We start from the raw sequence: 15414 nt of genomic DNA, 5'->3' as shown, positions 1-15414 counted from the left end.
CTCTGCCCAGCGCTCAGACCCACCACTCCTCGCCTTGTTGCACCCGCCCGGCGATTGCCTATGGCTCTGGGAAACCGCAGCCGTAGCACACTGCAGGCCATGCCCACCAGGTGGACATCATATCATAGAGAACGCCAGGCACCCTGTTCCCAGCCCGCAGGCTCTGGTGCTGAGGCATGTCAGTCCCCTCCTAGGCCTCTGTTTGCACAGACCTGTCCCTAAACACCTCGGAACACTGTGTCCCTGTGGGCAGGCTGATGGACCTATTCCACGCTGTTCTCGATAGTTCCAGACCCCTCTCATCTGGAGTTCCTCCCACTCCGGTATTCACGAGGGGTCGGGAGTTGTGCAGGGGCACCTTGGTTGTTTATCCCCTTCCCACCTCACAGCCCTCTGGCCACTCGGCAAGACCGAGCACAGCTAGCAGGCAGGGTAAGGACAGTGGGGAACTGGTCCCTCCGTCTCCTGGCCCAAGCTGCAGGCTTGAGAGTATGAGTAGGTGAAAGGTCCAAGGCCAGGCGAGACCCTCAGCCTCCATGGGACAGGGTGGAGCACCCCTCAGGAAGCACCGGGCACTCTGCCCCTGCGTGGGATAGGCCCGTGGTCAGGCCCACCTCCAGCAGGAAATCCCCCCGCCCGCGCAGACGCCGCTTAAGGTGGACCAGCGGCCTTGCAGAGCCCGCTAGGGATGGGCGGGACCAGCGGGGCAGCGTGTGCAGAGGCTCTAGGAGACTGGGACTTCGGTCAAGCTCCACAGCCTCTCCAGTGGGCATCAGCAAGTGTCTCCATCCGTGGCCGCCCGCGACACAGCGGCCATCTCCTCAGGCCAAGCTGCCAGATGCTCTGGGGTTTCTTGGCCTGGAGGCCCCTCCTTGCTGGTAGGTGGGCCTTCTTAAGGCTTCAGCTTCGAAGGCTGCGGGCTGTGAGCTGCTATTAAGGAACCCGGGACCGGGGCCAGACCGCGGCGTTAAGGCAGCTTGACAGCAGATATGGTGATGCGCTTTCTCCCACAACACCCCGTTGTGGCCTCTACCCACTGCAGGAGGCCCATGGCATGGGGGACTAGCTCTGAGGGGAGGTCTGGGGCAGTAGGGTGGATTCAGAGTGCCAAGGTGAACAAAGAACAGGCCCCATCTGGAGCAGACCCCTCCTCATGGCTGAGATAACATAGCCCTATGGTGGCCTAAGATTACAAACAGGCCCTCGGGACAAGGGACACCACTCCAGCCAAACCGTGCCCTACGGCGGCGTCACCCTTGTTCTTGCCTTTCTGCAGCCCTGTTCATAGACCACCCCTCCTCTGGTAACTGGGCCTGGACACAGACCCACTCATCAGTAGAGGCTCCTCCTGACTCACCCACTGCATCCAGAGCGGGGCTCTGCTGTGTAGGGGTGCTGGGACAGCTGAAAGCTGTGTAGTGCCAAATGCTGGTCATAGGAAGAAAGGACACTCATGCCTCTTTACTGAGGTGCCTGCAGATTGCCTGGGCAGAAAGGATCCCAGGTGGGATGGACCCAGTGAGGCCACAGCCCAGAAATACTCCACCCAAGGAATTAAGTTCTCAGAAAAATGAAAGCAGTTTCCCCAACACCCCTGCTCTTCACAGGAATGAAAAGGTAATAGGTCACCTCACCTCTTTTCATCCCCAATACTGTTAGCACTCCAATCCTGGCTTCTCACCACCTCTGTGCCACAGGGAGCCCACCTGAAATTGCTGGCTGGGGACAGGGGGCTGTAGGGTTAAAGGAACCCCACTGTATCCACGTTTCCTGTGGTAGCGCCTTCTGCATGTGCTGGTAACAGCTGCAAGTTTAAATGTGCCTGGTCACGGCGCACCTCTGTCCTCCAATTCAAAGGGGCCTTCCCAGTTTGCAGTTACATCTTCCTACCCAAGAGGAAGTCAACCTGGGGTTTTACATCAAGTGGGGAGTTGTCTTTTACTGGGGCCTAAAACAATGTTAAACATCCATTCTATGCTGAAAGGGGTATCTGATCCCCCTTCCCCAGAGGATCAAGCCCGAGACCCTCCACCTAATCACCCAACAGAGGCCTCACAGGGAAGAGACACCTGCCCTTCACAGCACAATTGCAGTTCAAGCAGGGTGAGATGTCCAAGTTTCGGTGTCCCTCCTGGGGTGGGAAAACCCACCACACTGATGCTGACCTGTGCCCTGAGGCCTAGGGCTGCCAGGACACTCGAAGCTGGCCAGTGATGTCTTCAGTGTTAAAACCTGAGTGGCTTCCTTTAGAGGTGTGCCCCCCAGACTGACCACAGACAGTTTAAAGTGGACAAATGTCACAGGACACATAGGGCCCTGCTAGCAGACGTCAGCACACTGAAGCACCTCTGGGAGGTGTTAATGGCAAACACAGGAGGCATGAGTACCCACTCTGGGTCGGTCCACCTCTGCTCCCCACCCCCACTGGAAGGTGGGGAGGCCACACATAGCTCCTCAGAGGTGACCTCCCCGGGAACATACCATCACAGGTGAGACCACGTGCTTTCAAAAGCCTGCCAGCACACTGAAAACCCTTTTCCCCTACATAGGGTGTCTACAGAGGCACCCCACCTACAAGCCAAACCCCCAAATGGCACTAACCCATTTGCATTCTTGAAAGCATCCTTTATTTAGAGCTATTGCAGGTATCCATGATTCCACCCAGATGGAGATGTCGGGAGAAAGAGGATGGAGTGGTTTTCTCCGATGGCGGCGGTGGGGCTGAGCCCTGCCGACACACTGCCACAAACTGCACGTGCATGCTGTGGGACTGGTCCGTCCCTGGCTGCCGGCTGAGCGGACGGCCTTGGCCAAAGCCTGGATGGAGGTCTGCTTGGCCTCCTTGTACCAAAGCCAAGAAATTTGGTGGTCTCCCTTTCACTTCCCCAAAGGCAAAAAAGAAAAAAGGGCCTCCCACTCCTCACCACAGGGCAGAGGCACATCAGGCCTTCAGGAGGCAGAGCACCCAGCACTGGTCTCTCCCAGCCCAGCTGCCCCATGGCAGCCCCAAGTCCAGGACAGAACGAGCATGACCAGCAGGGTCAGACCCAGAGCGCCACCCCACGCCTTGGAGCCAGTGCAGGCCGGCGCACACACGGTCCTGCCCTCCATGAGGGTTTCCAACGTGTCGTTTATTCACTACTTTCGATGACTATAAATAAGTGTTTCCACTATGGAAAAGAAAGTCAGCACAGTACATTTTCATGACTGGGGAATGGATTTTCTGAAGTCATCTTCGATAGGGCAAAAACTTAGAAAAAAAAAAAAAAAACACCTGAATGCTAGAATTCAGTTCTTTATATAAAGTCCCTTGTAAAAACAAAACAGAATAAAAACAAACCGAAAAGGGCCAGGGCAAATTCTCTTTTAAAAAAGGAAAAGGAAGGAAGGAACAGAAAACAAGGGCAGAGGACTTATTGCTTCTCCTCGGCTTTCTCCTTGGTCTCCTCATCTTCGGACTCCTTGCTCTCCTCCTTCACTGAAAGCGCTTCTAGCTTTTCAGTCACTTTCTCGGCATTCTCGTTTTTGCCCGATCCTCCTAAAACACAGGGGCACAGTAAGAAAGCAGAGAAGCACCGCTCTCCCCAGCCCGCGCTGTAGCCAGATGCACCTGCCCCATGTGAGCCCAGGACACGCGCCCCACAGGACAGGCCATTCTACCGGGTGTCTCCGGAGCCACCTGAACAAACACACACTCGGACCTGGGACCTCGGTCAGTCTGCTCAGTCACATCTGGTCATCACTTGCTATGGCGGCCACTGTCAGGCCCTGAATAAGCAAGTGACCATGAGCACCTCTCGAAGCCCATTCAGCCTCCGTAGGGCTCCAGTCAGACACTGTGACTTCACCTGCCAAGTGCCCCAAGGCCAGACCAGCGAGCATGCACCTGGGGCTTGGGCAGCCAGCTCCCTCCCCAGAAAGCACCGTGTCCCAGGGCAGCTGCGTCACCCTTGACAGGTCAAGGCAGTCCCAGCACTCTGGAATGTTTCTGTGGCAGACGAAAAAAGCACCTGCCTGGGACTGCAGCCAGGTGCAGAGTGAGTCTGCAAGCAGGCCCCCACCCACCAACACCGCATCACCTTTCTTTTCTCTCTCTTCAATCTCTTTCCTGCACTCTTCAAACTTTGTCTTGAATTTCTGTGCATCTGTGGAAAGAAGAGAGACTTCCTCAGAGCCCGGAGCAGTGAAGGGGACAAGCCCAATGAACGTGAAGAGCCAGAACCCAGAGGGCTCGTCTCACGGCCATTCTGACCTAAGGACAAGCTGGGCCATTTAACGCGGCCCCGGGCCCACTTCTGCCTAGACCGTGCAGTGACTGTCTCCTGGGTCCCTGCCGAGGCTAGTGGCCGTGCTGGGCCGTCTCCTTCCATCTGACTCTGTAACAATTTGGGCACAGCAGCACAGTGTGGTGGCTTCATGCAACCAAGGGCCTGGGCCCTCCTCCTCAGGTACTCTGATCTCCACTCACGGTGAAAGTAGACGCTGGGCAGGCCCCGTTCCTAAAGCAGAAGTGAGGTCCACTCAGCACCGGATGGTGAGCTACTAGGCCACTGGACCCCAGCACCCACCCAAGTCCCCCAGGGCCCACTGGGCACAGCTTTTGACAATCTGGGCTGGAAAGACACCCAAGCAGGGGAGAGGTGGATCTTAGCACAGCCCTGCTGGCACCCAGGTGATGGTGAGGGAAAACCAGCTGGCATGGCCTCCTTTGAGGTTAGCAGGGGAGAGCACTGCTCGTGGACTCGGTCTGGGGGTGGCCTTGAGGGCACACAGATTGGCTGCACTTAGATCCCTTCCTTGAGGGGCCACCAGACAGCAGGGCAGAAACAGTCCCCCAAACAGCTTCCCGGGTACCGTCACCTCTCCCCGAAGAGTGATGGCGCTGCTACAGTGTAAAACAGGCGGCAGCAGTCGGCCCGCCCAGAGGCCCGCCCACCCTCCTGCTCACTCTCAGCGTTGAGGAAGCGGATGGCCAACAGCTCCGGCTTGGGGCGCTCATCGGCAAAGTCAGCGTGGGTGTTCCAGACCCAGGCACGGTCACTGCCTGCGTTTGGCTTCAGCTCCATCATTGGCGTAACTGCAGGAGAAGCCCTGTGAGGACAATGCCCACTGCCACGCAGCGAGCTCACTACCCCGGCCACCCACCACAGCTGCGGTCCTGGCCACCAACACAACACCCCACTTTGGTCAAAACAGGGATGATTTAGGACAATCTGGAATTTACCCAAACCTCTTTTAAAAATGCCCACATTCTCTTTATACCAGGACCACCCTAAATCTGGGGACAGGGTGGCCTGCTCCTTGACTATGAAGACACCTTAGCGACGGTCTCTAATCCCAATGCAGACAAGGGCTCCAAAGCCAATGTAGCCGATCATACCCAGCCTCCAGCTGCAGCCCCCAGACCCAGGTCAGACGAGGGCATGATGCCAACCAGACCCAGCCCTTCCTGCGAAGGGTGTCTACCACATGGCTGTGGCCACACTCGGCCACACCACTGGGGACCTGCCCATTGGGAGGTGGGGGTCAGCAGACAGCCAGAAGCTGGGAAGTGGGGTGATCACCCAGAAAGATGCACAGTCAAACCAACACAGCCTCATACTGTCCAGGGAGACCAGCAGGGAGGGACAAGGATACCAGAGTGGGCGCCAAGATCCTTGTGGCACAGTCACATGCCATGGAAGACACAGCCATGATGGTCTGGAATAAGCAAACCTACCCCATTTCCTCAGGCTCTATGCAAACCCAAGGGGAACAAGGGAGACCAGCTCCCCAAAGAACAGAAGCACCCCAGTGCCATGCCTGGCAGTACACCAGCGGCAGAGGACTCTGGGGCATGGAGATCTCTGGCACTGCACAGCCATCACCACAGCTGCCCAGCCCCAACTCGGACACCCCACAAGCCCGTGTGCCATACAGGCTGTGCACAGCCTTCTCCTGCCGCCAAACACCCGGTCCAAGGGCCTACGGTGTGCACCAGGCCCAGAACCCACTTGCAACTCACATGGAAGTGACCCAGCAACCTGGCAAGGCTCTAAAAAAACCACAGGTGTCAGAAAGACCCCTAGGAAGCAATTCAAACTGGGCTGGTGGGCAAGGACCAGGGCGGAAGCAACTGTGATACGAAGAGGACCCTCCCGCCTGCAGGGCCTCTGCAAGCCCATCCATTCTTCCGCATCACCCTTGAGGGCCATCCCGCTCTGGTTCCCGCCAGCGCTCACCCCGTGGGCACAGACAGACAAGGGGCCCCATCTGGCATTAGGAACCAAACCCAGGACACACTAGCTTCCGAAGACACATATTCTCAGAGCACTGCCCGACAGGTCAGCAGCCAAAGACTGATGAGCTCACTGTCACATCGTCGCAGCCTGGGCCCTGCGTGGCTAACCCTAAAACCCCACACCCCACTAAGCCCAGAACTATGGAATCCCACGTGCCAAGGGCCTCCTGCAGCCCCACCCACTCCTGTGAAGCTTCACATTAAGTGAAAAAGTAGCCACCTTCTCCCACCCCATTCCACTCCCATATCCCACTCAGGGGACACTATGTGGGGACAGAACACACCGAAGGGTGGGAAGGCCGCCGCCCAGGCGCCCCACACACAGATGCACACGAGCACACACAGATGCACTCACACGCCCTCAGGCGGAGCCCGGTCCCAAGCCCACACTGGGGCTCTGCATCCAGCCCCCTTGGTCCCGCCTGCCCAGACTCCACACCCCTGTGCGCGGTTAGCTTCTCTGCAGGTCTGCTCTGAGTTCTGAGGCACGTTGGGAAAACTCATTTCCTATTTTAAATTAAAAAAACACACTGTGAGCAAGCACCCCATGTACCAGTACGCTCCTGGGTTCCCAGCACAGCCCCGAAAGCAGGCTGCTCCAAGGTCTGAAGCTGTCCCAATGCAGAGTGTGGGGACTCGGAATAAAAACACACACCCGAGAGGTCACCTACTATAGTGGTTGGCGCATATCTTCAAGGTCTTGTCCCTCCTCATGAGGAGGCGAATGGTCCCTTTTTCCTTATGCTTTAGGAGCTTGACGTCGCCAGTGCCTCGTTCCTTCCATTCTGGGAGATCGTTCTCTGAAGCAAATCGGAACAGCTTTGCCCGCCTTCAAGAAAAGCCATTAAGAGCTTAGACACACAGAAAAAGTCAGAAGAGTCAAACACTTACTTGAGAAAAACACTTATTTTCTGGGCATTAAACAAATGACTGTATTTTTACATTCTAAAAACTACATGCCAAACTGTCACCAAAAGACTGAAGAAGCAAATTCCAAGTTTTAACTTGACAAAAAGAACATTTTCTAACAGAAAGACCTGACTCCTTGGCGAAGCAGCTGCCCTGAGCCTGCTGAGCGTGTTGTCTCCGGACACTGTGCAGGGGCTTCCTGGTGCCCTGGGGCTCCAGTGGCAGCATGTTCTCACAAGGATGTCTCAGGGACTTTGACCTAGAGCCCCGAGGGCCCGGATGCAAAGGCCAGACCTGCTGGCCTCTCTTCCCTCAGGAAGGGCCTATGACCAGGACACCAGGAGCACCTCTACCCCCGCAGGGACAAGGAGGTGACAGCAGCAGTGCCACCAGCAGTCCTCACTCTTGGGAGGAGCCAGCCCCTGGCTGCAGCATCATTTCTGGGCCAGGCAGAGCCCTGGAGAATGAGTGTCTTCAGGGAGATGCCCACCATCTTCCGAAACCAAAGGGGAGCACGTAATTCTCCTTTCCCAGGCCCTTGGGAGTTGTGGGAAGGTGGTCTCCCTGCCTCTAAGGGTGCCCAGTGTTGGTGATGGCTTCTGCTCCCCTGCCCCATCCAGGGCAAAGCACTTAAACCATAACCTGGTATCCAGGATAGGTCTGAACGGGGGCAGGGAGTCCCACAAACTTGAACAGGGGCAACACTACAGCATATTCCCACTGACTTTTAACATCTCCTGCAATATGAGCTTAGCCAACAGGCCACAGGCCCCCACTCTGTCAGACATCTCAGTAACACATTGCTAGTGTAGGCACCGCTTCAAAAACAATGCCACCCACCCCCCAACAAAACAAAACAAAACAAACACTGGCCCTACAGCGTCTCACTGAAGGAGCCAAGATGCACATTTAGAGTAATTTTTAAAAAGTAATCTCAGTAACTACACCACCACCCACTTTTCTCCGTAACACCAGGCACAATTTTGTGCATTAAAAACAATGAATCAGGGGTTCACAAGCTTCAGACTGCCACAATCTATGGCAAAAAAACAAGATAGTAGTAAAAGATGAAAGATAACAATAATGGTAGAGACTCCGGGCTCAACAGAAGTAAAGAGGCCTCGCGAGTCAGCGGGGCGGTGGTGCGCCACTGCAGGAAGAGCAGCAGCGACAGGATAGCAGGAGTGCCTGTGTCCTCCACGGTGCTGGCTGCAGGGCAGTGGTGAGGAGTTACCTCATGAGTGGACTCTACCAGAAGCCTTGATTTCCACATGGGATTAGTCATCACACAATTCCAGGCCCTTTCTTCAGCCTCAGTCCAATTAAAGGTCAGGCCAAGACTTTAGCACCCATAAAAACCACAATTTCCGTCTTAAACCAAACAGATCTCTTCCTGAAGCAAGATCAGCTTACATTTTGAAAAGCTCCTCTTCATCTTCTTCCAGCGTTTTAATTTCTTGCTCAGGAAGAGAAACTATGGGTTCAAACTGGGGGTCGTGGTTGGACTCATCTGCGTTCTCGGTGGAGGTGTCGTGGTCCTCATGGATGTCCTGTGGAGGGGGGTGTGCAGAGTTGATGGAAGGCAGTGAGCTTGGCCTGCAAGCCAGGCTCACCAGGTCCCACAGTGGGCAGCCCTAACTGGCCGTCCCTAATGGCCTCACCCCAAAGCAAGAAATTAAGGTCACAGCCTTTCACACTAGGAAAGTCTGCATGTCTGTCCAGCACAGTGAAACACACCAGGCTTCAGCACCCACCCCAGATGCATGAATCACATCTGACTGGGGCTCCTAAAACTCAGCGGCCTATTAACCCAGTGGCCTGGGAGAAACTGCCCCATTTCCTTGAGCCTCACTGTCCTCACCTATAAAACGTGGATAACAATACTGCCAAGTGTAGACTATAAAAGACACAATGGACTGAAGAGGACAATGTTACCCTTAAATCAAAAAGCAACCCTTTGAGTTTTTACTGGTTGAGAAAAATGTGTACACTTGCTTACTAGAAGAAAAAGTTGCGACTGCCAGTTTTTAAAAGGAAACCACAGTTCTGTCAACTTTATCTTGGTCCGGAAATTAAATCCAAAGGAATCGTACAAATAAGAGCCATTAAATTCAGGTCCAGTTTAGAGAATTATACAGCACAAAGGATATTATTTTAGGTTCAACTCGTGTAGAACACGTGGCTTGATAATCTATAAGACTGTAAGAAATCTGGACACTTCATTACCAGACTCAAGCCGAAAAAGAAAAGATAAGCCCTTCGCTGCTTTCCTTCGTGGGACAGCACTGCGGCTCCGCCGCAGTCAAGTCAGCAAAGCAGACACCCGCTGCCAACAAAGCCGCCCCCACCCTGGGTCGGCGCGTCCAGGACCCTGCTGGAACGCAAGAGCTTCCGCCGCAGAGGCCTGTGACGGTTCGAGACTAGCACAGAATGAATGAAGTGCTGCGCAAACTACAGAAAGGAGGGATGCAAGGTCTTGTTAGAAAGCCCGAAAGTGGGCCGAGTCGGAGGAAACCACTCGCCAACCCTGCGTCCTTAGGCGTGCAGTCAAGTGAACACGAGACCAAAGAGCTTGAGCATTGGGGCCGCCCCAAGGTCGCGCGGGCGCCCCGCAGCCCCCGGGCCCGAGCCCCTAGGTCCCGTGCGTCTCACCCGCGAAGGTCTCCAGGCCGCACTCCACACAACGCGACCCTGCGCCATGGAGACGCGCCACGGCGACGCGCAACGGAGACCCGCAAGCGGCGAGACCGCAGGCCAGCGGGGGTTGGCGGCGACTGCGCGGGCCGCCCACGTGGCCGCCGATAGCCGCCCCGGGCCCCCAGCCCCCGCCCAGTACCCGCCCGGGCCCAGCCGCACCTTGGTGGCCGCCATGGCGGCGCGGCGGCGGCGGCGGCTCGGCTGGCTTGGTCCTCGCTGGCTCCGGGGCCTCTCGGCGGCTACTCGTAGCTCCTTCACTCTGTGTCTGGCGCCGGCGCCTCCCGCCCGCCCGCTCGCTCTTCCCTCCGCCCCGCGACCCGAACCCTGACCCCTGACCCCAGCGGCGGGAAACGCGCCGCGATTCAAAACCAGTGCAGCTTTATTGGCTCAAGCAACGGACACTCTCATTGTCCGGCCCGCCCCGCGCTTCCCGCCAAAATGCCCGCGGCGCATGCCCGGCTTCCTGGCAGTGAGGAGAGCGTGCGCTCCCGGCGGCCTTCACGCGCACTTCCGCCCCACGGCCCCGCGCGGTCCCTGTGCTCGCTAAAGCGGCAGCCAGACGCCGGAGTCGGAGCCGGCGCTCAGTGATTACGTATCGAAAGCCAAAATGATAGAGACGCACTGCCTGGCGTGCACGCGCTGACTGTCGGGATAGCGACCGGCCGGGCGTTTGGCTGGCGCGGGGCCTTGGCTGGCGGGCCGTGCACCCTACGTCTGAGACTGGGACCTGAGCGCTGAGGGTTCCAGCCCCGCCCCCGGCTTGGAGCCGGGCGGGGGCGGCCTCGGGGCGCTAAACCAGCGCTTTGAGAGCTTCCGGTGCGCCAGGCCCAGGGTGAGGCGGCCCTCGTGGGGCTCTCAGTCCACGCAGCGGATGGACGGGACAATGAATGACAAGCTCGACAATGAGGTACATTGAAGGGAGATTCTGGCGAGAGACACGTGGCAGAGGTTGCTGACTTAATGGGAGGAGATGAAGGTGGGGGCGTGGTGGGGAATTCTTGGTGATGAGGGCTGAGATAGGAGAGGAAGGGAGTGGAAGCTGAGGATGATGGAAAGGGGGTGGAGCTGGGTGTGGGTTGCACTACTGGAGGTCTGGATGTGCGGCGGTGAGAACCTGGAGTCCAGCCACCATCCAAGCCCCTGCCTGTCTTTACCCAGAGCCTGAGGACAATGGAGGGCTACGGCCAGGACAGCAGCAGTGCTCTGGGTATCTCTGTAGCCCCAACCTCTCACGAGGAGAAGAAGGAAGAACAGGGGACTGGGACACCTGCTGAGTCAGGGCCTCAGTCTGGGCTCTACAACTACATCAGGGACGACTTGTTCACTTCTGAGATCTTCAAGTTGGAGCTGCAGAACGTGCCACGCCATGCCAGCTTCAGTGATGTCCGGCGCTTTCTGGGACGCTTTGGCCTGCAGCCCCATAAAACCAAACTCTTTGGCCAACCTCCTTGCGCCTTTGTGACATTCCGCAGTGCTGCTGAGCGGGACAAGGCCTTGCGTGTGCTGCACGGTGCCCTCTGGAAGGGCCGCCCTCTCAGCGTGCGTCTGGCCAAGCCCAAGGCGGATCCCATGGCCAGGAAGAGACAGCGTGAGGATGAGGGTGAGGCACCAGCCACAAGCGTGGCTGACGTAGTGACCCCTCTTTGGACTGTGCCCTATGCGGAGCAGCTTGATCGGAAGCGGCTTGAGTGTGAACAGGTGCTGCAGAAGCTCGCCAAGTGAGTGTGGACACAGTCACCCCCTTGACACCAAACTCTGTTCAGCTCCATGCTTGCGCAGTCCTCCCTGTGCTGTGTACAGGGTGTCTGTATCCTGGGTGTCTGCACAGGCTCTAGGGAGCTAGCCAGTAGGTACGCTGTGTTATCAGTGGGGGCAGTGAGGCCCAAGGGGAGAGGCCCAGGTACCTGGGCATTTGGAGAGTAGCTAGCGATGGGTTGGCGGCAGTGGGCCGAGTCTAACCCTGGCCCCACCTCACTCCATAGGGAAATTGGGAAAACCAACCGTGCCCTGCTGCCCTGGCTGCTCTCGCAGAGGCAGAAGCACAGCAAAGCCTGCTGCCCACTGGAGGGGATCATGCCGTCGCCCCAGCAGGTCAGGCCCACAGACCTTCACCCCATGCCCTTAAAGAAGCTGTCCTCACCCCATCCCTCCTCCTGCTTTGCGTCGACAACTCGTGTTGGTCTTGAGACTGCTCATTGTTGTCAGCCTTGTCCCCAGGACTGCCGTGTCCTGTGGAGGGTCTGGGGCCTCTCACACATGGCCATCACCCACCCACTCTCTCTCACTGTGGTGCCCTCCATGCACAAGTGGTGGGCTCCAGGGTAAGGTCAGCTGTGTCTCTCTGCCTCCTTCTGCCCGCCCTGCAGACCGAGTATCGTAACAAGTGTGAGTTTCTGGTGGGAGTCGGGGTGGACGGGGAGGACAACACTGTCGGCTGCCGGCTGGGAAAGTACAAGGGCGGGACATGTGCTGTTGCGGCCCCCTTTGACACCGTGCACATCCCCGAGGCCACCAAGCAGGTCGTGAAGGCCTTCCAGGAGTTTATCCGGTGAGGATTTGTGGCTGGGGTGAGGGTCCCAGGTGTTCTGAGAGGGTCTGGTGACAAAGAGCCTGGGTCCTGCCAGTGGTGGGGGAGGGGAGGGTCCTACAATTGTGGCCCAGTGGGTGTGACTGAAGAAGAAAGTAAAAAGGCTGGTCAGCAGATGTTGGGGACTCAGAGCTGCTCATGGCTCCCACAGGTCTACTCCGTATTCGGCATACGATCCAGAGACGTACTCAGGCCACTGGAAGCAGCTGACCGTGCGCACCAGCCGCCGAGGCCAAGCCATGGCCATTGCCTACTTCCATCCTCAGGTCTCAGTTTAGGAGGGTGCCCTGGCCGGAACAGGCTGCATGCAGCACAGCCTTACAGGGCCTCTTCTACTGCCTCCTCCAGAAACTGAGCCCCGAGGAGCTGGCAGAGCTGAAGGCCTCGTTGGCACAGTACTTCACAGGGGGGCCGGGCAAAGCCAGTGGGGTGACCTGCCTCTACTTCGTGCAGGAGGGGCAGCGGTAAGGAGCCGGGATGTGAGTATGGTGTGGGTCCTTTCGATCGCCGGTGATAATGACTGGCCCCACCACCCACAGAAAGACTCCCAGCCAAGAGGGCCTGCCCCTGGAGCACATAGCTGGGGACCGGTACATCCATGAAGACCTGCTGGGGTTGACCTTCCAGATCTCCCCTCACGCCTTCTTCCAGGTAACCCAGAGTCCCCTAGGGGATCATAAAGACACAGAGAGGGAGGCCTGATGTGACACGGGGACATAGCAGATATGGGCGAGGGTGGAGACAAACTGCATGCAGAGGTCTTGGGGAGAGCACTCAGGCAGAGGAGCTGCAAGGGCAGTGAGGCAGGAAGTCACTTGCACTCACGGGATCTTTGTTTGTGACAGCCCTGCTGGAAAAGCACATGTGGGCAGTGGGAGATGGGGTGACACCAGGGCCTTGGTGTGAGCTCTGATTAGTCTTCGTACCTGATGCTGCTAGGTGGGGGGTGAGGCGTGATCCCACATATGTAGCACTTAGAAGACGGTAAGTTGGGCGGAAGGGGGTCAGCATTGAGTGGCTTTTAAAACCAGGACCCTGAGTGAGGTTGCCCAGTGTCTTGTGGGTGGTGAGGCAGTGGCAGGGCTAGCCCTTGGGTCCTTAGGCAGTTAGAGGTGGGGAGGGATGGGATCAGGAGACCTAGAAAAGATAAGTGAGCCAGGGACTAAGCCATGGGCCTCGGAGCAGGGGAGTGCCCCAGGGGACGAAGGCACTTGGCTGTGGATGCAGGAAGGAAGGCTAACTTGGGCAGGGATGCTCATCCACCCTCCAGGTGAACAGCCCGGCTGCTGAGGTGCTCTACACAGTCATCCAAGACTGGGCCCAGCTGGACTCGGAGAGCACAGTGCTGGATGTGTGCTGTGGCACCGGCACCATTGGCCTGGCCCTGGCCCAGGTAAGCTCTGCTGCCCCAGCTGAAGATGTCCTCTCCCTACCCCACCCTTGTGTTGGCACCGCTTCATGACCACACCTCCCAGTGACCCCCAGCCTGTCCCATATCCTCCTCTACACCCCCACAATGCCTCCTGCTACTCTCCTCCCTAAGAAGCTCCTGGGGTAGTGCAGGGCACCATCAGCCTGTGCCCTTTCCTTGATTCAGAAGGTGAAGAGAGTTGTGGGGATTGAGCTGTGCCAGGAGGCCGTGGAGGATGCCCGGGTGAATGCCCACAACAATGGTGAGAGCCGGGGCCCCACACAGCGGGCAGTCACCTCTGCTGTGCACCTTGCACAGCTCCTTGCTTCTAGGGCAAGAAGGGGGGTGGGGACTGTACAGAAGGCACAACACGTCCCCTAATATGTGCCCAGGACTGCCTGAGAGGAGGGCGAGCACATCACCTGGCCAGTGTTTTCCCCAGGCACCTCTGATTAGGGCCTTCAGGACACCAGGCACTGGGCGGGCCCTGTGGGGCCAGGCATCCCAGGTCCCAGCGGGGTTGCTGTGTCTTCTGCAGAGTTGAGCAATGTCGAGTTCCACTGCGGGAGGGCTGAGGACCTGGTGCCTGCCCTGGTGAGCAAACTGGCCTCCCAGCAGCTCATTGCCATCCTGGACCCACCCCGTGCTGGCCTGCGTGAGTAGCCTCCACTTGGGGGTAGTACAGGGAAGAGGAGGGCAATGACATCCAGGTGGCACTCCGGGCTGTGCAGCCTCAGGCCTGATGTCCAGACCCACTGGGCCTCCATTCTCCCCTTGAGGTGGGGACCCTCTCTTGAGGAATCTGCCTCCTCAGATTCCAAAGTGATCCTGGCCATCCGCAGAGCTGAGAATCTCAAGCGTCTCCTGTATGTCTCCTGCAACCCCCGGGCGGCCATGGGCAACTTTGTCGAGTGAGTGTGAGGTGGGGGTCTGGGGTGAAACGGGGCCAGCACCCAGCCTCATACCCCCTACAGAAGACCCAGCTACATGGCTGACCTTGACTGCTCCCTTCCCACCATAGCCTCTGCAGAGCCCCATCTAACCGGGTGAAGGGCACCCCCTTCCGGCCAGTCAAGGCTGTGGCCGTGGACCTGTTCCCGCAGACACCACATTGCGAGATGCTCATCTTGTTCGAGAGAGTGGAGCACCCCAATGACACAGAGACCCTGGAGCCCCAGGACCCTCCTGCCCAGCACTCACCAGGGCCCCCTGGTGATACCCAGCAGGAAGCTGGGTTCTCCCCTCCTTCCTAGGCCCTGGAGCAATGGAAACCAGCCCTTCCGCAACAGGGCTCAGTCTGCATCACATCACGGGCACACACCAAGTGGCTCAAGTCCTTGCCTCACCTGGAAACGCCATGGGGCAGTAACCAACATGGCCTAAGACCCAGCTGTCCTGCCTAGGGCATTCCTGTCCCTGTGGCCATAGTTCCTGTACCCTGGGGACACATACATTACACACACACTCCTGTTCTCTTTGGACCAGTTGGGCCACAATGGCCAGAATAAACAACTGCTGAACTATCCATGT

The 15414-nt window shown here is 57.6% G+C and overlaps 2 protein-coding genes and 1 non-coding gene across 4 annotated transcripts; 1 reads left to right on the top strand and 2 right to left on the bottom strand.

The window, feature by feature from the left end:
• Positions 1-2608: 2608 nt before the first annotated feature.
• RANBP1 (RAN binding protein 1) lies at positions 2609-10203 on the bottom strand. Its single transcript, XM_045819832.1, has 6 exons — positions 10046-10203; positions 8603-8739; positions 6952-7109; positions 4949-5077; positions 4080-4145; positions 2609-3538 (listed from the first exon to the last, which is right to left on the bottom strand). The coding sequence occupies exons 1-6, from the start codon at positions 10058-10060 to the stop codon at positions 3414-3416; spliced, it is 630 nt and encodes a 209-aa protein (XP_045675788.1). The 5' UTR covers positions 10061-10203; the 3' UTR covers positions 2609-3413.
• On the bottom strand, positions 3922-4047 carry LOC123806675. The gene has a single exon (XR_006783524.1). It is a non-coding gene; the product is annotated as a small nucleolar RNA SNORA77 (small nucleolar RNA).
• A 304-nt stretch (positions 10204-10507) lies between the features above and the next one.
• TRMT2A (tRNA methyltransferase 2 homolog A) lies at positions 10508-15409 on the top strand. Of its 2 annotated transcripts, none has more exons than XM_045819831.1 (12): positions 10508-10793; positions 11045-11604; positions 11869-11977; positions 12253-12434; positions 12625-12739; positions 12822-12937; positions 13013-13124; positions 13744-13866; positions 14071-14146; positions 14423-14539; positions 14727-14795; positions 14906-15084. In XM_045819831.1, the coding sequence occupies exons 1-12, from the start codon at positions 10758-10760 to the stop codon at positions 14932-14934; spliced, it is 1644 nt and encodes a 547-aa protein (XP_045675787.1). In that variant the 5' UTR covers positions 10508-10757; the 3' UTR covers positions 14935-15084. The 2 variants fall into 2 exon arrangements, with proteins under 2 accessions (XP_045675787.1, XP_045675786.1); XM_045819830.1 differs by having other exon boundaries at positions 10513-10793; positions 14699-14795; positions 14906-15409.
• The last annotated feature ends 5 nt before the right edge of the window (positions 15410-15414 follow it).

This window comes from Phyllostomus hastatus, unplaced genomic scaffold, assembly GCF_019186645.2.
Source record: "Phyllostomus hastatus isolate PE091 unplaced genomic scaffold, TTU_PhHast_1.1 phas_scaffold_387, whole genome shotgun sequence".
NCBI classification, from domain to species: domain Eukaryota; kingdom Metazoa; phylum Chordata; class Mammalia; order Chiroptera; family Phyllostomidae; genus Phyllostomus; species Phyllostomus hastatus.
The sequence above is the reverse complement of the archived record's forward strand: the minus strand, read 5'-3'. Positions and strand labels throughout refer to the sequence as shown.